General features: G+C 51.4%; 1 protein-coding gene and 1 long non-coding RNA gene across 2 annotated transcripts in view; both read right to left on the bottom strand.

The window, feature by feature from the left end:
* Positions 1 to 3,340: 3,340 nt before the first annotated feature.
* LOC144584601 (uncharacterized) lies at positions 3,341 to 11,208 on the bottom strand. The gene is made up of 3 exons (XR_013538961.1): positions 10,808 to 11,208; positions 9,853 to 9,955; positions 3,341 to 9,241 (listed from the first exon to the last, which is right to left on the bottom strand). It is a non-coding gene; the product is annotated as an uncharacterized LOC144584601 (long non-coding RNA).
* A 343-nt stretch (positions 11,209 to 11,551) lies between these two features.
* LOC144584616 (maestro heat-like repeat-containing protein family member 2B) overlaps positions 11,552 to 20,957 on the bottom strand; it is a 31,781-nt gene continuing 22,375 nt past the window's right edge. The window contains exons 24-34 of the mRNA XM_078381052.1: positions 20,145 to 20,322; positions 18,744 to 18,853; positions 18,128 to 18,280; positions 17,345 to 17,499; positions 16,901 to 17,063; positions 16,497 to 16,687; positions 15,995 to 16,132; positions 14,808 to 14,919; positions 14,324 to 14,470; positions 13,325 to 13,498; positions 11,552 to 12,252 (exon numbers count right to left, since the gene is read on the bottom strand). Coding sequence (XP_078237178.1) covers positions 12,079 to 12,252; positions 13,325 to 13,498; positions 14,324 to 14,470; positions 14,808 to 14,919; positions 15,995 to 16,132; positions 16,497 to 16,687; positions 16,901 to 17,063; positions 17,345 to 17,499; positions 18,128 to 18,280; positions 18,744 to 18,853; positions 20,145 to 20,322 — 1,695 coding nt within the window. The 3' untranslated portion in view covers positions 11,552 to 12,078. The remainder of the gene's footprint in view (positions 12,253 to 13,324; positions 13,499 to 14,323; positions 14,471 to 14,807; positions 14,920 to 15,994; positions 16,133 to 16,496; positions 16,688 to 16,900; positions 17,064 to 17,344; positions 17,500 to 18,127; positions 18,281 to 18,743; positions 18,854 to 20,144; positions 20,323 to 20,957) is intronic.

A 20,957-nucleotide genomic window follows, 5' to 3' on the forward strand; every position in this document is an offset into this window, starting at 1 on the left:
ATGGAGCTGCACGAGATGGGTGTGGAAGGCAGCGTCTGGTCCTCTTCATGCATCTCTTTCCCAGCCCCAGAAGCAGCAGCGCTGTGGCCATCCAAGCGGACAGGGTTGGTCTGAATGTTGGTGCCATCTTGGTCCTTCTCGGGCACATGGGCTCTTGGGGACCAAAAGGCTTCATTCAACATCTTTGGGAGGGTGGGATTTGGGGGTGGGGAGAGAAGGAAATTAATGAACATGGATCACACACGACATCCAAAAAGTGGTGTGGACAGATGATATTTAATGTGGAAAATGGGATGTTGTGGATAACAACCAATAGAACAGGCCACAGCGGGAGAAAGAGGAAGCCCCAATTATGAGATTAATAGAAGTAGAGAAAAATTACTTAAAGCAGTGGAAAATGGAAAACATGGTGAAAATAACAGACACCAAGGTTGAATGTATGAAGGATCTTACGGGGCTTTCGGATCCGAGTGGGCAGACAGAGCCCTCAGGTGGTGGCTTCATAGAGTGCTCGGTCAAGACCCTGGGAAGCCCCTCGCCCTCATGTGGTCGCTGGCACGGGCGGGCATGGTGTTGGTTCTCCTGCGTCCAGGCTTCCGCCCACCAGGCCTCAGCCCTCTGCAGATGGTCCGCCTCTTTCAGTGGGAAGGAAATGCGACCATCTCCTCCATCGAGGGGTCACGGCTCCTCACCGTCTCCAAGCCCTCAGTTGCGGGAGTTGTGGCCGTGGGCCCCTCCTCAGCTTGGCAGGCATCCTCATCTATGTCGTTGGCTGAAGCCGCCACCGCCACCACCTCCTCTTCCTCTTCCTCACTGCTGGAGCCCCCTTTCTCAAACGTCCCTTCTGTTGGCATGCCCGAACCTCTCCGGGCGCATCCGGGAGCTGCGTCGTTCCAGCCCCAATAGTTGGGTGAGCGGCCGGTGCTGAGTGCCGAGGTGTTTTGAGGTGGGACATCCACCTGCAGGGAGATGGGCTGATGCCCGGGAGCTTCTGGCAGTCTCCCACAATGCCATCCGTGCAAGAGGGTTGAAAACAAGACCATTGTATGGAAGAAGTTAGCGGGGCGCCTGGAAGCTCCTGAACAGACTCCAAAATGAAGTTGGAAGATCCAAGCTGGGAACAATCAAGTCCGATTGGGGCTACCTGGATAGCGGGCCATTTTTCTTGACAGTGGAGAAATTCAGTCCTCGAAGCCCACGTGTGCATACAATTCATTCCCCAACACGTGTACAAAGGAAGAGCTGGCAAATGGCTGAGATAATACTACTGAAGTAGCCCACGTCTGGTTAAAAAGGGTCTAATTATCTTATCATTTCAATTTGTTTTAATTTTACTGTATTTCATATAAATTCATAATTTTGAATCGTTCAACTCTCTGACAGGAATAAAGAAAGAAAAAAGAAAGGAGTTATGTTTGCATGTTGCCCCAAATCACTAGCTACAGATTAACATGACCTTTAATTCATTCCTTTCAAGCTGTGACCCATTCACCCACTTCTTGTGATGATCTTTTCATAGAATCGTACAACAACGGTGTTGGAAGGGACCTTCTAGGCCATCGGGTCCAACCTCTAGCTCATGGCAGAAACCCAGGTCCAAGCAGATCTGACAGACAGTTCTCCAAATTAGAGATTTTTTTAAAATATTATTATTATTTTGGCCAGAAGTGTTCAACTTAGATTGCTTTATCTTGGCTAGATGTTAGATCTTCTTTTGTACATGTGGTGGGGCATACATTGTATGCGCAGAAGGGCTGCATGGACTGAATTTCTCTACAGTCACAGAAAATGTGTCCTGTCTCCAGGTAGCATCGTTTTACTAGATTATTCTTTGATCTTTCCACTTCGTTTTGACAGAAGAGCCTCCCCCAAAGTGTGGGAAAGCATTGTGAGTATTCATGGGTGTCCTCTGGGCACTGGTGGGCAGGTGGCCGATCCTTCACTTCCGAAAGCATGAAGTTGACTAGCCAAGGCATGAAACTGAGCCTTGATTGCCTGCCTTCCATCTCAAGCAGAGGAGGGGCTTCTAGCTCCCCTGCTACAACAGCTGGACTGGCGACGTGTCTGTTCCCAGGCCCAATTCAAAGTGCTGGTGATGACCTACAGTCGGAAGCCCTTTACCGTCTGGGTTCAGGCTCCCTGGTGGACCGTCTCTCTCCTGATGACCCATCACAGATCCTACCTTGTTGTTGTTGTTGTTGTCCTGCCTCTCTCCTGATCAGGAGACACAAGGCAGCTCACCATGTTAGAAAAGTAGATTTAAAAACGTTTAATGCAAATTAAAAAGCAATTAAACTTTCTGTTCATAAAAATACAGTTGAGTAATTAAAAGTGAGCAAATATGAAAAATGATCAGAACTTTTAAAAGGCATTGGGGACTTAAATGTGATGGTTAGAAGTTCGCCCTTCTCTTGGCCCCACTTGGCATCCGAGGCGTCTTTGACAGGGACGTAGAGAGAGGGGCTTCCCTCCGGTTGCGAGATGCCCTCCCTTGGCACGGAGGTGGGCCACCTCCCTTTTCTCCTTTCAGCAACACTGAAAGACCTGCCTCCTTAGGTAGGCTTTTAATATCTAGGATTGAGTGGATGCTCCAGGACGCTGGACATGCATTCGTTTTAAGCAGGGTTTGAAAGTTAACAAATGCCTTCTCTTATTACATAATGAACGGATTGCTTTTTAATTATTCTTGTATGCTTCACTTTTTAAAACTTTGTCATCCATGGTGTATTTCGGCTGACCAGGTGTTTTAATGCTTACGGGGCACCTCGGGTGCCCTCACCAGGAGAAGGTTGACCAAGAAATGGGACGAAGCAAGCAATCTGTCGAGGACTCTCCAAAAAAGGAACCTCTCCTCTCCGGCAGCAGCTTGAGCGATGTGGCAGAGGAGGCCAAAGGAAAGGAGCGCCCTCTTCTCCTTCAGGCCTTGTACCCATCTGCCCTCGGCTTCAGTCTTGCCCATCTCGGGCACAGAGCCCCCAACCAATTCTAGAGGAAGCGTTCAGCCTTGGAGGAGAATTCTCTCCTCGAACGGAAGGCAACCTTCTTCAATCTGGCCCCCCTCTCCCTATCTCTGACCCCCAGACATGCTGGCTGAGGCCCGGGAGAGTTGTCATCCCGGACGCCCAGAAGGCCTTGGCTTGGCCAAGCTTGTTCTCCAAGGAGATCGAGAGAGCAGACGGGGGGGCCTTGTGATTTCGTCCCAGGGTCTGATCTCACCCAGGGCTCTTTCAGATCAGCAAACTCTACGTATTTAATCCCCAAGGTGGTGAAATTCAGTAATCAACGCAGGACAGAATCCCTCTTTCACACAAAGTTAACAAAAAACAAGACTGCATTCAAATTTGTGAAAACTTCTGTATCACATTTTAATAAAGAAGAATCAAAAGTATAGCCGTTTTACAAGGTGGGAAACTTGAATACTTTCTCTATAATAACGTACACATTGACATGAAAAATGATACGGACGTCTTAACCTTATCCTTCTTGACTGGTAGTTTATTGTTTCAGAGAGATGCTGTATGTTGAGGCTTCACCCTGTAGATCTCTTGTTGTGCAAACCGAGGACTGCTCGTGAGACGTATTCTTCTTCTTCTCCACTGAGGACGGAGGGTCCTTTTTTTTTCATCTTCAAGCTGTGTTTAGAGGCTTTAAGCTGGAGGTCTCTTGCTAGGAGTTACAGGCTCTTGTGGGATGTCTTCTTCATCCCTGTCATGCAGAGGGTTTTCTGGTTTGGGGTTTCCTGGCTGCAATTTGTAACCTCACCCAAAAAGATTTCCTTTGGTCTTCCAGAAACTTTTCAGGTGTTTACAATCCCTTTGATCAGTTGTCCATCATATTCTGGTTCTGCTTAACTCCCAACCCCATCCGTTAACATCTGAACAGAAAACAACAAAGATTTGGTGAAGAGTCGGCAATTTTTTTTTTGTTAGGTTTTTAGGTCCAACCTATCACCTCTTCCTCAGATCCTTTTCAAAGTAGACCCAAAGGGTTTTGTGAAGTCTGCAGATTTGTCCACCGCTGGACCTTTGGATTGATTTCTAAGGCACCCATAGAACTCAATGCATGATGGAACTAATGCTTTCAGGAAAGCTTTGTCAAATACGCAGCCCTACTTCTGGGCAGAAAAGGGAGCGATTTCATGTCAGCTCTCAGGTCTCTTTTCCTGTAGAGAAATCAATATTTCCAGGAGAAAAGTACAAAGGCACTCGGAGGGGGACTAATCTGGTCTACCTTGGGATCATAAGAGAAAAGGTCCTGGCGAAACCACCCTTTCCACTTTTCTTTTTCATTCATAGGATTATTAGTCTTTTCTTCTTTATAAAGTTTACAAATGGACTAGATTTCTAAATCTTGAGTGACATGGTTGTTGTGGGTTTTGCGGGCTCTCTGGACATGTTCTGAAGGTTGTTATTCCTGACCTTTCGCCAGTCTCTGTGGCCGGCATCTTCAGAGGACTGGAGTAGGAACTCTGTCATTGCTCAAAAGAGCATGGGAAGTGGGGGGGGAGGAAAGGGGGAGGAAAGGAGTTTAGATAGGGGTGGAAAAAGGAAAGGGGGAGGAAAGGAGTTTAGAAAAGGATGGGAAGGGAAAGGGGGAGGAAAGGAGTTTAGACAGGGTTGGAAAAAGGAAAGGGGGAGGAAAGGAGTTTAGATAGGGGTGGAAAAAGGAAAGGGGGAGGAAAAGAGTTTAGATAAGGATTCAAAAGGAAAGGGGGAGGAAAGGAGTTTAGACAGGGTTGGAAAAAGGAAAGGGGGAGGAAAGGAGTTTAGATAAGGATTCAAAAGGAAAGGGGGAGGAAAGGAGTTTAGATTAGGGATGGGAAAGGAAAGGGGGAGGAAAGGAGATTAGTTAGGGAAGGGAAAGGAAAGGAAAGGGGGAGGAAAGGAGATTAGTTAGGGAAGGGAAAGGAAAGGAAAGGGGGAGGAAAGGAGATTAGTTAGGGAAGGGAAAGGAAAGGAAAGGGGGAGGAAAGGAGATTAGTTAGGGAAGGGAAAGGAAAGGAAAGGGGGAGGAAAGGAGATTAGTTAGGGATGGGAAAGGAAAGAGGGAGGAAAGGAGATTAGTTAGGGATGGGAAAGGACAGAGGGAGGAAAGGAGATTAGTTAGGGACGGGAAAGGAAAGGAAAGGGGGAGGAAAGGAGATTAGTTAGGGAAGGGAAAGGAAAGGAAAGGGGGAGGAAAGGAGATTAGTTAGGGATGGTAAAGGAAAGGGGGAGGAAAGGAGATTAGTTAGGGATGGGAAAGGAAAGAGGGAGGAAAGGAGATTAGTTAGGGACGGGAAAGGAAAGGGGGAGGAAAGGAGATTAGTTAGGGAAGGGAAAGGAAAGGAAAGGGGGAGGAAAGGAGATTAGTTAGGGATGGTAAAGGAAAGGGGGAGGAAAGGAGATTAGTTAGGGATGGGAAAGGAAAGAGGGAGGAAAGGAGATTAGTTAGGGACGGGAAAGGAAAGGGGGAGGAAAGGAGATTAGTTAGGGATGGGAAAGGAAAGAGGGAGGAAAGGAGATTAGTTAGGGATGGGAAAGGAAAGAGGGAGGAAAGGAGATTAGTTAGGGATGGGAAAGGAAAGGGGGAGGAAAGGAGATTAGTTAGGGATGGGAAAGGAAAGAGGGAGGAAAGGAGATTAGTTAGGGATGGCAAAGGAAAGAGGGAGGAAAGGATATTAGTTAGGGAAGGGAAAGGAAAGAGGGAGGAAAGGATATTAGGGAAGGGAAAGGAAAGGAAAGGAAAGGGGGGAAAGGAGATTAGTTAGGGATGGGAAAGGAAAGAGGGAGGAAAGGATATTAGTTAGGGAAGGGAAAGGAAAGGAAAGGGGGGAAAGGAGATTAGTTAGGGATGGGAAAGGAAAGAGGGAGGAAAGGAGATTAGTTAGGAATGGGAAAGGAAAGAGGGAGGAAAGGAGATTAGTTAGGGAAGGGAAAGGAAAGGAAAGGGGGAGGAAAGGAGATTAGTTAGGGATGGGAAAGGAAAGAGGGAGGAAAGGAGATTAGTTAGGGATGGGAAAGGAAAGGGGGAGGAAAGGAGATTAGTTAGGGATGGGAAAGGAAAGAGGGAGGAAAGGAGATTAGTTAGGGAAGGGAAAGGAAAGGAAAGGGGGAGGAAAGGAGATTAGTTAGGGATGGGAAAGGAAAGGGGGAGGAAAGGAGATTAGTTAGGGAAGGGAAAGGAAAGGAAAGGGGGAGGAAAGGAGATTAGTTAGGGATGGGAAAGGAAAGAGGGAGGAAAGGAGATTAGTTAGGGATGGGAAAGGAAAGAGGGAGGAAAGGAGATTAGTTAGGGATGGCAAAGGAAAGAGGAAGGAAAGGAGATTAGTTAGGGAAGGGAAAGGAAAGGAAAGGGGGAGGAAAGGAGATTAGTTAGGGATGGGAAAGGAAAGAGGGAGGAAAGGAGATTAGTTAGGGATGGGAAAGGAAAGAGGGAGGAAAGGAGATTAGTTAGGGATGGGAAAGGAAAGAGGGAGGAAAGGAGATTAGTTAGGGAAGAGAACGGAAAGGAAAGGGGGAGGAAAGGAGATTAGTTAGGGATGGGAAAGGAAAGAGGGAGGAAAGGAGATTAGTTAGGGATGGGAAAGGAAAGAGGGAGGAAAGGAGATTAGTTAGGGATGGGAAAGGAAAGAGGGATTAAAGGAGATTAGTTAGGGATGGGAAAGGAAAGGGGGAGGAAAGGAGATTAGTTAGGGAAGGGAAAGGAAAGAGGGAGGAAAGGAGATTAGTTAGGGATGGGAAAGGAAAGAGGGAGGAAAGAAGATTAGTTAGGGATGGGAAAGGAAAGGGGGAGGAAAGGTGATTAGTTAGGGATGGGAAAGGAAAGAGGGAGGAAAGGAGATTAGTTAGGGAAGGGAAAGGAAAGGAAAGGGGGAGGAAAGGAGATTAGTTAGGGATGGGAAAGGAAAGGGGGAGGAAAGGAGATTAGTTAGGAAAGGGAAAGGAAAGAGGGAGGAAAGGAGATTAGTTAGGGATGGGAAAGGAAAGGTGGAGGAAAGGAGATTAGTTAGGGATGGGAAAGGAAAGGAAAGGGGGAGGAAAGGAGATTAGTTAGGGAAGGGAAAGGAAAGGAAAGGGGGAGGAAAGGAGATTAGTTAGGGATGGGAAAGGAAAGAGGGAGGAAAGGAGATTAGTTAGGGAAGGGAAAGGAAAGGGGGAGGAAAGGAGATTAGTTAGGGATGGGAAAGGAAAGAGGGAGGAAAGGAGATTAGTTAGGGAAGGGAAAGAAAAAGGAAAGGGGGAGGAAAGGAGATTAGTTAGGGAAGGGAAAGGAAAGAGGGAGGAAAGGAGATTAGTTAGGGAAGGGAAAGGAAAGGAAAGGGGGAGGAAAGGAGATTAGTTAGGGATGGGAAAGGAAAGAGGGAGGCAAGGGGATTAGTTAGGGATTGGAAAGGAAAGGGGGACGAAAGGAGATTAGTTAGGGATGGGAAAGGAAAGAGGGAGGAAAGGAGATTAGTTAGGGAAGGGAAAGGAAAGGAAAGGGGGAGGAAAGGAGATTAGTTAGGGATGGGAAAGGAAAGGGGGAGGAAAGGAGTTTAGATAAGGATTCGAAAGGAAAGGGGGAGGAAAGGAGTTTAGACAGGGTTGGAAAAAGGAAAGGGGGAGGAAAGGAGTTTAGATAAGGATGGGAAAGGAAAGGGGGAGGAAAAGAGTTTAGGTAGGGATGGGAAAGGAAAGGTTTAGGAAAGGAATTTAGATAGGGATGGGAAAAACCCACAACAACCATCTATATATATTTTTTGTACCAAATTGGAAACCTCTGATTTTTGTCTGGGTTTATTTGATCAGTGTGACCAGAAAGTTTAATCCCCCTCAGTTTGTCTTCATCTTATTATTATGGTTTTTTTAACCTATGGTTGTGCATCTCCTTTGCTTTGGCGTTTTTTTCTTCAATGATCTAAATAATTTTTCAACAAAAGAACATTCAGGAAGAAGAGCTGTCTTCAATCCCTGACGAATTCCAGTTCCTCAGAGAAGATCAGCGGTGGACCAAACCTGCAGAATTCATTCATTACCTGACCTTCTCTAGGCCAGAGGAGGATCTGAGAAATGGCGAGGAGTTGGTACCCTCAAACCTGAGCCTCTCCCTTCTTCTCTCAACGTCGAATCCGTCGGCCTGTTCCTCCAGTCCCACGAGTCAGTTCTTGGATCTCGTCCGATGGTTGGCGAATGCCCGGCTGTAGAAGTTCTCTTTCATGGGGTGAAGCCTTTGCTCTCGATGGATGGCCTGGAAGAAGAAAAGAGCAAGAAAGCAATGGAAAGTCTGCGGAGAGGCCCTGGAGGGTCCTACTGATCTTTCCAAGGAACGTTTGAGCTCACTCCCCCCCTTTGTCAATGAAGCACATTAATCCTTCTTTCTAAGGATCTAGCGGTGTGATCACACAAGGAAAAAGGTCTCCATTCAGGCTTCCTGTAGAGTAACCCGGTGCCCTCACTTTCCCGGCTCCAGTCCAACCCTGATGCGTTTCCAAGGTGTGCCTTTCGGGAGGAGCTCAGAGAAAAACGGTTGTAAAAAAGGAGAAATTACCTTCTCCTCTTGTGCTGCTGTTGAACCCTCCCCGCCACCTCCACCTCCCCTCAAGTTGCTCCTTCCTCAACCGCCACCACCACCGCCGCGGCCAGAGTTGGGAATTCGGCCTTCTCTCCCACAACACCTGGGTGGAGTACTTCAGGAACGCCATGTAAAACCAACCCTGGCTTTTAAAACTATAGAAAACCGTTGTAGAACCACATACGTACATTTAGTGCCTGCGAAAACCAAGTAGCCGCCGGTACCACGTAGCTGAATTCCGAGTGGTGCTGCTTCCACGCGTGGCGTCGTCCTGAAGCTCTTCCCTCTTTTGATGGACGTGGTCCTGTAGCGCTTCCGCTGCTGATTGCAGGGTTGTGCTCGCGTCCCCCTGCAATGGGGCGAGTTCTGAAACAAGAGGTGGGCAAAGCATCCACGAATCAACCCATTAGGAGGCCAAAGCGGGAGCTCAATGCTTGGGCTTCCTCCAGACCCTCCGGAATCCAATGTCTGGTCAATGGAGGGTCAAACCTGTATTTTGTGATGGGACCTCCTTCTGGAAGCGAAAGGAATCTTCATCTTCCCTCCCTTTCTTCCCCCCAACGACCCACCCATTCTTTCAGCAAGGAGAGAGCACTGAGGTGGGCAACGAGGCCCGATCGCCCCCATCGCTCCCGTGCCTTACCGGTCAGAAGACGCTGCAGCGTTCTTTCTTCTAGCGCTGTGACTGGGGTGCTCTGGAGGAGGGCTCCTAAGGGAAAGGCATGAAGGGAGCAGAGGGTCAGGTGGCCTTTCCCGAGGCCGGGTTCTGGGGAGGATTTGGACCGAAAGGAAGCGCCCCTCCCACTATTCTCCCTTTGCCCACAGAAGCTGCTAGATGGGATTCCTTGGAAGTCGAGAGAGGGCTCGACCCTTCCCGATGGTGGGAATCCGCTTGAGGCTGCTTCCGACACCCTCACTGAGCAGGGGTTGCAGCACGAATTCCATATAAAAAGGAAAACAGAAGTTGGAGAGGGGTTAATGAAGGAGAAGAGCCGAAGCATGACAGACTTGACCCCCTGGAGAGCACATGCATTTCTGAGGGAAAACGTCCGTAGAGTTGTCAAAAGAAGTGAAGAGGAGGGAGACTGGGGTAGAGGGTAGCTGGGCGACATTTGAGCCCGGTCGGCACTTCTTGGAGGTTTTGAGACCCTCGTAGGTGTCTCTTCCCTTCCTCCGGCCTCCCTGACTTCTGGGATTTGTGGAAGGGCCCTTGAGATCCTTCAAGAGACCATCTTCTCCCTCAGAACTGCTGCCCAGCCCGGTGGTTCAGACCTCTCTTTGGGATTCCCCGCTGGGCCGCTCAGAGGATTGTCCGGTTACCTGAGATCTCCACAGCTCTCCTTTGGAGCTCTTCCTGCCTGCTCTGGAAGTAGGGCACAAGGTCTCTCTGGAGGCCCATGCTCAGGTGGGGGCACTCTTGGACCTAAAGATGGAGGTAAAAATCACTTCAGTTCGTTGTGCCGCCCAAATCCATGGTCCAAAGAACACCATGATACTCCTGAGGGTGGCGGCACGGATTTTATTCAAGTCTTGGGCCGATACCTCACAATGCTGTGTTGCCTTTTTTGAAAGAGACACTTTTTGGGTGTTTTTTTTCCTGATTACTACTGTACATGTCAGTAAAACCGATCCATCCCTTTTCCAGCTTACGAGAACGGCCAGATTCCTTTCAGGGTTTCTGTCCTGTTTGTTCCTCACTTGCCACATCCAATCGACAAGGTCTCCGTCTGCACCTCCGTGGTGGAACCAGAGGCACGACCGGGCGTGTGGGTGCAACGGGCCCTGGCACCTGGTCTCCTCGCCGCAGGGAGGATGGAAAGCCAGGCTTCCGGAGTCCTAGTCCACCGCTCTTTCCACTACATACACCACCCTGGGTTCTCTGTGGCGGACGAGGGAGTGTGTCCTCTCATCCCTGCGTGGCCAAAGGAGCTGGATTCGGTTCCTGGCAACCTCCCAGAGAAGGCTGTCAAGGGGTAGCCTTGGAACCAGATCAGAACGAGATTTTTTTTCTTCATTGGGGAGTTTTAGTAGGAGACTCGTGTCATGCTTTTCAAACACTGCAACCGTTTATGATTAGATTTCAACTTTGGTGTTGTTGTTTTTTAATATTTATAAAAGCCCCCTTGGAACCTTTTGGAAAGATGTGGCCAATACATTAGCTAGCAATGACAGTCTACTTAGGCTTGGTAAATTCAAACTCCTGTCCCTCCCCCGCCTTCTCACTCCCGGTCCAAAAGCCTCTCTTCCCCCCCCCCCCCCCGTCTCTCTTGCTCACTAGCTGTTGGCAGAGAGCGTTTATGTTGCTGCTCTCGGTGGTCTGGTGCAGCTGCTGAAGGTGTCTTTTGGTCACAAAGGGCAGACACTGCAAAAAGGCCATTTTGCATGCCTAAAAAAGGAGAGGAAAAGACAGAGAATGGACTTTCAAATTTCGGATGTACGCATCATACGAAGATAAGGCATGCACCATACACACATAAAGCATCCATAATGCCAGCAGGTAGATTTACAAGTTTTCCTCCAAAATCAGGCCAGCTTGAGTGCTGCTCATCTTTATCTAGCCCAAGATCACATCGAGTCCCATTTCAGAAAAGTCTGTTTGAAGCCGTCTTTGTCCAATTTATGTATTTGAAAAGACCTCTTGATACAAAGTGGGTTCTTAAGGAGGAAAGGCCTTTTCAGACCATATCACCTCGGCTGACTCCTGGATGTCTGACCAGGCTGGAGGCAGCGTGACTTCCTGGATGGGCCTCCTTTCCTTGAGGTGCTGGTCAGGGAGAAGCCTGGTCTCCCGCACCCACCAGCCCAGCCTTCCGTCAAGGTCGGATGTGCAGCAGGGACCCCCCTCGAAGAGAGGGCCTTCCAGGTGTCCTGGACCAAAGTGGCTGAGACTTTCTTCCTGAAACTCAGCCCTCGGATTAGAACAGAAATCTCAGCCATCCGGCTCAGATCTATTTCAGAGTGTGGAAAAGCTTCTTTACGGGAGGAAGAGATGCAACATGAACCACTGCCCCCCCTTTTTTTTGGCATGACAGCTTCCAGACCCCCCTCTCTCCCTTACTCCCCTACAATCCAGTCCAAAACAGCCATGTTTCCATGCTCTGCTCGCTTGGTGCCCCAATTCCCACACTGTGGGTTTCTCTATTTCCCTGAGCTCCATGGGGACATCCCCAGGCGCCATCGTCTCCTGTGCAAGGAGCAGAACCAAGCGCCAAAGAAAGGCTGGCTGAGCATTCTGCAGTTGAGCAGAGGGGAGGACGGAGGCCCAGCCAAGGGGTCATCGGGTCCCGTGAGATCCTGGGACTGTTGCTTAGAGAAAACCCCCAGCATCCTCTTTCGGGGAGGTTGCTGGCACTCGGAAGCTGTCTCCCAACCAGGTCTCCCTGGGCCACGGACGGGACGTTCGAAATAGGGTTGGGGACTTAGATCAGAAGTCATTTTGTCTTAAGAAGGGAAAACACCTTGAACATTCTCAACATCCTATGTAACATCTACTTTAAAAATACATTTTGCAGGAAAACAGAGAACTATACATATGTAACCAACGCCTTAAAGCTCCAGTCCTACCTCTGAGATGTTGGGGTTTGGGTCGCCCTGATAGATGAGCAAGAGTGCCAAGTTTTCTTTCACTAGATTGGCAAAGAAGGTCTTGTACCCCTGCTTGGCCCGGGTGGCCAAGGCACCGAAGAGATGGAACGCTGCAGCACGGATAGCATCGTCCTCCTAAAACCGGGGAAAGACAAGGCTTCACCTTCATGGACAGCAAAGCCACTCTTTGGCAAGAGATCAAAAAGGCACCGTGACGTTTTGGCGAAGAGGAGGAAGGAACCGGAATCTGCCCGGCCTCGTCCGTGTGTCCGACGGCTCAGGGAGGAGCCCTGTCCGGGCCTTGGACAGACCTCCCCTCTTCGGCGGCTTGCTCACTCGCCCGTGGTGCTCAGCAAAGGAGGGCTTGCCTTTTCCTAGCGGAAACCAAGGCGACCGGTATCCCTGGGAGGCTCCTTAGGAGCAGGTGAAGGTTTCTCCCCTCTTAGTGGAGGCCCTGGCTAAGGGGATGGGTCGCCCTGAAAGCTGAGTTCTTCCCTCATGGGGTGGAAGAGAGATTATGAAGTTTCCAAGGGCCTGGGAAGAGGAGGAGGAGGAGGAGGAGCAGGCAGGCTCCCCTGGTGCCATCACAGGGAACCACTCCACCCACGTGGGTCAGTTCAGATTGGCAGCCCTTTTGTCAATGTGGACAGGCAAACCCTCTCCTGAGCAGGGCTTGTAAAGCGGTGGGTATCTGGAGGGGGAAGGCCCTTGTCTGCTGATGGCATGGCTGGCCAGTCTCCAGATTTCTGGCCTAGCCCTCCCTGGAGATCCCTGGGATGGAACTTGGGCTCTGGGTGATGGTCTCTGTCTCCGACAGATACTTCAAGCCCCTAAGAATTCCCTCAGTCATCCTGACACGGGCCCTCGTAGGACCGTAGGATTAGGATCCCTCGATGGCCGAGGAGCAGGCGTGGAGGGAGGAGAGCAGCCGAGTTTGTCGAAGTCTGTTTGAAAATAACAGAAGATCTGACACTCGAGACTGGTTCTCAGCCTCTTCTCGGCGGGATCTACCGAGGATCTTGTTTCCCACCCGTGACCAGAGAAGCCTCTCTTGTGGTGAGGATCATCAGCTCAGAAACCGTCTCTGGGCGGACAGTGGGCAAAGCTAGAACATCAGCCACGCCTGGGAAGGGGAGATCTCGGCTCTCCTGAGTCAGGGAGGGAAAGGGGGTGGGCCCTTGGAGGGGGGAGACGGCCATCCGCTTACCTCAGAGAGGTACTTGCTGGCCCTCCAGCAGAGATCGCGGAAGAGGAAGGCCACTTTCCCCATCCTCAGGCACGGCACAACGAGCGCCAGTGCCTCCAGAGCTTCGTCAACCACCGCGCTGTCCCGGAGGTGGTTGAAGAGAAGGATGAGAAGGTCCTTCTTCAGTCCTTTCACCTGGAAGGAGGAGACAAGACCAGGACCCTCTCTCAGCCCCTCGTCCTTCCCCAGAGCCCGCTGGCCAGAGGAGGTGGCGGGTCGGAGACCAGGCCTTCTTCCCTAGCGGGCGACCCGCACCTCCCAGGGGCTTCCCTTCCGAAAAAAAGCTCGCTTTCTGCTCTCCCAGAAGGTAGTCCCAAAACGGGTGGGTTGAAAGGACAAGGAAGGCGATGAGGAATCCAGGCGAGGAAGATCATCCTGATCAAAAGAGGTGTCTGAGGAAAGGGCCGGCGGCCTTGTCTGCTTTGGGGATTGGCACCGTGTCGCTGAAGACGGGCATGGGCGCCGCGCAGAACCCGGTGGGTGGACTGCGCGGGTTCTAAGGGAGCGAGGGACCCTCGGTGGCACCTCTGGGGCCGCGCTTCGTCCTCGTCTCTCCTACTTGGCAGGAATGGAGAGCCGGACAGGCTTCAGCTTTTTAGTAAAGAGAGGATGGGGGGGAAGAGGTCTTGGTTGACCTGACTTGGTGCCGGAGGTTCCCACGACCACCAGCCCTTGGAAGGCTGGACCACCACTGGGTCCACCTGAGATTGGCCTTTGGCCCTCCGTGGATCCACCGAGGTGGACTGGGGTCCAGGAAAGGGCACTGAACCCCTTTCTTCTCCAAAATGCCCTGAGTGTGGCTTTTCTTCCTCTCTTTTTTGGGCCAAGACCCCTCTGGGGTTTCTGGATTGGTCCCTGCTTTTATCCCCAGCAAGGAGGGAATGGGGAGGGCGTGTCTTGAACCCATTACCAGCCCACGCCTTTTGAAACAAGGGCCGCTCCAGGGGGGGAAGGGCTGACCTGGTCCGGTGCCACCAGGAGAAGGCGGCCAAGGCTGCGCAGGGCCATGCGGCGGATCCCGGCGTGCTGGTCTTCCACGTTCCGGATCAGGGTCGGAACGAAGGCCCTGAGTGCGGCCCATCGGGTAAAGCTGGGCTCCTGAATCACCTGCAAGAGTTCGAGACGTTCGTTACACCCTGTGTCCCTGGGCCCTTCGGCCTCCGGAGCTCAGCCTTCTGACCCTGCCAGAATCAAGGGACTCGGAGTTTCAAAGAGGGACGTAAATCTGGCCTCATTTGTGTGTGCAAGAAAGGACAGTTTCTTCCTCCTCGTTCCATGCGGTGCCATATATTTCTTGCCCGTTTCATCTAGGGCAAGTCCAATGTTCTCAGCTGAGGGAGGAGACCTCTGCCTTCCACAAGGATCTGCTTAGCTCCGTGGGCAAGTACAGAACCAGAAAACAGCCCCAGATCCCCCCCCCAGTGCCTCAACCCCTGGCTCTCACCTCTGTGAAGAGAGCGGTTCCTGCGAGCCGCAGCTTTTCTGAGCTGGCATCCATCCAGGGGAGGACGTCCTGGATGACCTGGTCTTTCAGCAAGCCGTTCTCCAGCAAGCACCTGGGAGAGAGGATGAACAAGGGAACCGTCAAGGAGAAGACCAGCTTCCACAACTGCTGCCCAGGGAAGGAGCCGGGCCAATTGGACTTGAGGCAGGGAGAGGTTGCCCTCCGTGGGAGGAGTTGTGGGTGCAGGTCACCCTGGAATGCAGGAATGGTGGCCGGATGCGTGCATGAAAAGCGCCCCACAAGTGCGAGAATGGGAGGGAGAAAACACATTTTGGCAGACATAGAGGCAGGGAGACCGACAGAGCTGAACAGCAGGAGTTGAAGAACTGTAACCCTCCATATTTATGAGCCAGAACGTGAGCAGACCTGGAGAACCCAAAGGAACACAAAATCTATTGACTTCAATTAAACTCGTGCTTCCTCCTCGCTACACCTCTCACCTGAGCACAAGTACCAACAGAATGAAAAAGAGGAGTAGAAGCTGAAAGCCAATGAACAAAGAACTAGCTTGCTTGCTTGCTTCCATTCATTTCCTTCCCTTTCCTTCTTCCTCCTTTCCTTCCTTCCTTCCTTCCTTCCTTTCCTTCCTTCCTTCCTTCCTTCCTTCCTTCCTTCCTTCCTTCCTTCCTTCCTTCCTTCCTTCCTTCCTTCCTTCCTTCCTTCCTTCCTTCCTTCCTTCCTTCCTTCCTTCTTTCCTTCCTTCCCTTCCCTTCTCCTTCCCTCCCTCCCTCCCTCCCTCCTTCCTTCCAGGTTTCGATTTCCCAACAGAGGGAGAGGAAGGGGAGGTGGGGAGCACCTTGGATGGGATGAGCTTCTGGGGGTGCCACCACCCCTGCCTTTCTGTCATCAGGGGAGCAGGAGGGGAAATGGCAGGACTCCGTTTCCCACAGGGGACTAGGGATGCTTCTTGGGAAGCCCCTACGCCAGACGTGGGGCAACCCCACTCTCCCTCCTTTGCTTCTCATGATCCAGTGTGGCCGATGATCCAGGCTGGAGGCCATTCTACAGCCACCTGGATGACCAGCCATCGCAGGGAAAGACAACCTGCGTCTCCTGGGCTCCACCTCCCAGAATCTCACCAGCCCCAGAGCCCTTTCCTCTCCTTCGGCTATTCATAAGTCACTTACTTGGTCAACTGGCAAAGGCCCTCAGGGTGGGTCCGAGGATCCCCGAGTAAGGCCCAGAAGTCTGCCGTCTTGATCTCCTCCTGGGATGCAATTGGTGTCCCCTTCACGACCAGAGCCTTCAGGGTGTCCACAGAGAGGCTGCAGAAGGAAAGGACCCAGAGAGGGCCTCAGAATCGCCCCCTCCGAAGAAGAAGAAGAAGAAGAAGAAGAAGAAGAAGAAGAAGAAGAAGAAGAAGAAGAAGAAGAAGAAGAAGAAGAAGAAGAAGAAGCGGGGAAATTCCAGGAGCAGGGCTGGCAAAGACCTCCACGCGGCCGGGAGAGGATGCCGCCTTCTGCCCAGAAGGGGACCCGGGCAGAGGTTCATGGGATGGGGCCATTCCTTGCTGCACGTAAGACGTGGGCACGCTTCCCCCATGCAGAAAGACTGCCTCTGCCCCCCCAAAAAAAACCCTCCCCTCAGGCTTGCAGGTTTCCCAAGCCTGCCCAAGGGAGGGGACGTTACCTGCAAGGGTTCCCTGGTGTCAGGTGCTGCTCCCTCAGGAACAGCCTGCGGCGACCCTCACACGGGGGCATCTTCTGCCCCAGGGTTTGGCTGACCTGCCACAGGAGGGTGAACAGGAGCTCCGGGAACACCTTCTGGAGATCCACCTCAGAGGGCAGTCCTGAGAGGACCTCATAGATCGCACAGGTGGCCTGCAGAGGGGAGGAAGAGGAAGGGAACAGAGGGTGGGGGGGAAAGAGAGACCAGGTGTTACTGCGGGTCTCAGATCCTCCCCTCCTCCCCAAGGCAAGGGTTCTGGCCTCCTTGGAGCCACCCATTTCAGCGGCTCTCAGAGCAGAACAGCCGAGACGGTTTTCCCAACGTGGTCTAAAAGGATGGGCCATCCCATGTCCCTTGGAGCGTACTTTGAGAGGTTCTTCCTCCGCATAGTCCCCGCTTTCATCAATGCTAGAGCTGGTTGTTGATCCGAGGATGGAGGGCTGGTTCACACACGACGTCAGCTTGGCCAGGACTCTCACAGCCAGGGATGGGTCTCGATCGAAAGACCTCCACAGCTTGCCAGTCTCGCTATAAGGAGAGAAGGTGGGAGTTGCAGAGATGGCCTGAGCCTGGAATTGGCCTTCAGAACCAGCAGCTTGGGCGCAAGAAGCCCCTGGTGGGTTGGCAACGCCCGGCAGTGAGAAACCAATTTCTCACAGGGCAAGGAGAAACCTTGCGTGGGGTCTCCCACCAGGACTGCATCCGTCCTTTCGATCTCAGCGCCCCAGTTAAGGGACCGGGGCCTGACCGAGAAGAAAGAAGCCTCTTCCCCCAAGGACAGAAAGCCGTCTTTTCCCTCCAGCACCCACCTGTCCAAGGGGAGGCTTCGGCGGAGGAGGTGGCCCAAGACTGTGTCCAGGTGGGAGCGGGCCATGATGCAGACCGCCTCCAGAGGGACCTCCTCCATGCCTCCCTGAGTGACGATCGGCAGGTGGCTGCAGAAAGTATCGAGGAGCTCGGGCACCTGGAAGGAGCAAGACGGGGATCCCTGGCTCATATTTGCTCTTGTAAAGCTAATCCTCCGGATTATTTCATCATAAAAGCAATGCTTCAGTGAAGAATGGTTTTATTTCTTTATTATTCTATTTAGCAATCCGAAGGACAAGATTACTCTTCCCTCCCTGAAAGGACACCGTTCTTGTTTGAGCAACTCTTGGCTGAAGTGACTTGGAACAGAAGCCCATCTATTGGGGCCTCCAGTGAGCTCACGACCACAGCGGCGCCCCCTTGCCGCTGCCCCCCCGGGTTGAGGTGACAGCCCACGTGGTTTATAGAGCTGGGCCCACGTCTGGACGTGGCCAGAAAGGTCGTCCCAAGACCCCTTTGTCCAGATGAAGGCCCAACCTAGAGAAAACAACGGGGATGAATAGGAGACGAAAAGGGCCTTTTTTGGACTACAGCACCCAGAATCCCCCACCCGAGGGGGCCATGGCTCTGCTGGCTGAGAAATTCTGGATTCTGCAGAAGGGCAGAAGTTTACAAAAGGAAGTTCAGCATCCTTTGGGCAAAGCTGAAAAGATGCAGGTGGAGATCTCTTTCTGACTTCTGCATCTCCTGCCTGGAGAAAAGGAGGGTTCCTGGCAAATGGCTACCTTGCTCTTCATGGCCTCCCCGTGGTTTTGGAGGTTGGCGAGCAACCAGTAACCACCAGCCCTGGCATAGCTGGGAATCCCTGACACAAGGTCTTCCAGGATGGCTTTGGTGAAGTCCAACAGCTGATCCTTCGCGAGATGGATGCTGACCACCTGCCAAAAAAAAGAAGAAAGGACAGGCTTTTTCTATAGTTCAGACCTTCTCCTTCCCCAGTGAGATTTCCTGCCAGACCAAGGATGGGCAGCTCTATGCTTTTCCAAAGAGTCCTGCCCAAGGATTTTGCCCAGGGATTGCAGGAATTCTCTGCATCTTGCTCTTTCTTCCAAAACAAGGCGGCCTTGGCACTTCCCCGTGGACTCCAGCAGGTTCCCCTAGAGAACCGGAAAGGCCCCAATGTGGGCTTGGAGTTGGACAAGGACTGGAGCCTCTCCGCGAGGACACAGGACGGCTCAGGCCACCCGGATTTCATACCCAGGCACCTCATCTCAGAGATGAAGGCACTGCCAATGAGCCTGGCCATTGACTCGGCTCGCTGAGAAAACAGGACTCCAACCGATTCGGGAGGTGGATGTGACCCAGGCGCTCGGGAGATTCCCACCCGATCAAGGGAATCACCTTAGCCAGTCTGGCCCAAGCCCCAGACAGATCGGTGGGGACTTCTGCCTGGAGATCACAGAGGGCAGACGTCATCTCTTTTTCTTCCGCCTCCGTGATTCTCGATCCGCCTGGAAAGAAAAGAGGGTGAATCATGTTATAAAGCCTGTGCTCTCGTTTAGGTAAAGAAATGGACTGCTTTAGAAACTGACATAAGATAGAAATCAGAAGGACATGATTTAAATCTAGGATGGCACCACCTTCCTAGGGTATCAAAAAGCAAAAGACGATAAACCATTGAAGAACCATCTGATAAGGAAAGCTTTAAACTGGGTATGGACCAAGATCCGGGAAGAAAAGGACCAGAAAGTTCCTGAATGGGTCTCACCCACAGAAGCATTCACACAACCCACATTAATGGGAAAAAAGAAACTCTATTGAGATTTAGAGGTTTGTTAAAAGTGGCCTTAAGTGTGAGAGTAAGGGAAGAACTAGAAGAACAAGGCACAATACTTGATTGGTGGGCAAAAACACAAAGAGACTCAAGATGTACAAGCGATAAAGCAGTCGTTTTTTGTAAGGAAAACCGCATAAGTTACTTCTTCTGAATGTAAGGGAAAAACAGATTAAAATGTGGTATCGTTATCTACCAGAATTCAAAACGCAAGATGAAATAGTTAAAAAATGTATGACAAAACGGGCCCAAAATGTGGGCCACAATATTAACTGAAAGTCATGGTCACAAATCTGGGAAGGGAATGTTGACTAAAGAAAGGAACAAACAGAGAAGCAGACCAGGAAAAAAAAATCGCTGACTTGCTAGTTCGGGTTGGTTCGGGGTCGTCTAAACTGGAGGACTCAAAGTTTTCGGAATCAACTGATTTTGCCCGATTTAACCAACTTCCTACTCCATGTCACCCCACCCCAGCCTGCCCCTTCCCTTCCCACTGTCCGCCACTGCTTCCCTGCCTTGTCCGGCCACCTCTCTCTTTCCTTTGGTGTTGGACTCATAAAGTCATGAATTGGTGACACATAAAACGTCACTGGAAAGAACCAAAAAGGGCTCAAAGTGGAATTCACACCCACAGGGTCCCTCATTGTTAAAACTAACATGGGTCAACCTGGGATTCTTGGTGTCATCTCATGGCTAAACCAAATTGTTTGAAGGTCATCCTCGTCATTTTCTAAGCCCTGATTTGCAGGCTTGGGGATGAAGCCACCTCGAAGGGGCAGCGTTTTTCACCCTTGGGATCTGACGCCTTGAAGGAGCACCTTCTGCCTCCCCTGAGGATAATCCCCTTGTCCATTTGTAAGTGGGGTCCATCTCAGCTGGAAAGAGGTTTCCTGGGGTCCTACATCCATCCAGGTTCACCTCCAGACAGGGTCACTCCAAGAACGCTAGCGGTCACAGAGTGAAGGCACCCATTGATTGGCCTTGAAGCCCTTGATCCCATCTCCCCCCCCCAACATTCTCACCTTGAATATGAATAAGGCAGTTGATACACTTGGCTGCCCACTGCCGGCATGCGATGGAGTTCTCCAGGATGTAAGGGGCTAAGAAGGATACCGCGAAACCGTAGCCTTTGAAATTCTCTCCGTCCTACCAAGAAGAGAATAAAACCGATTGAAATGGCCTTGGAAGGCCTGAGGATTTGCAGAACCAACCTCTCCTCCAAGATCTGCAGCAGAAGGGATTCTCGGAGGCCTGAAACAGACCTTACAGAGAGCCTGGTCATTGACGTGAATCGCATGTTCATCTTGCCAAGAGGCGAAGGAGGAGGCCTTCCTGTGTTTGTGAAAGCCAACTTCCAAGGGAACCCTCCTTGCCTTTGGAAGGCCAGTCCCCAAACCGAGCAAGCTCGTCTGCATCGTCCCAGAGGGGAGAGGAGCTCTGGATCAGGCCTGCCCTCAGCCCTTGGGGCCGCCTTCTTGTCCAGGCTTGGGACACATCAGGCTGGCATAGGTGGGAAGAGAAACGGGGAGGAAAGCCACAGCCAGCCCGGGTCCAAGGTGAGCCCACCTGGCTGTACAGCCCCTGCTGTGGGAGGTGCTACCGGGAGGGGAGTGAGTGTCAATCGAGGAGAAGACAGTCCTAGTGGAGACCCAGGGCGGTCGCCAGACTCTCGTCTCCTCTGAGACGTCTGTTCTGCAAAGTCACTTCTGCTCTTTGGTGCTGATTGAGAAGGAAACCATTCATTGCTCGTTTCTCGGACACCATCAATGATTTCCATCACT

This window comes from Pogona vitticeps, chromosome 12 (assembly GCF_051106095.1).
Source record: "Pogona vitticeps strain Pit_001003342236 chromosome 12, PviZW2.1, whole genome shotgun sequence".
Taxonomy (NCBI): domain Eukaryota; kingdom Metazoa; phylum Chordata; class Lepidosauria; order Squamata; family Agamidae; genus Pogona; species Pogona vitticeps.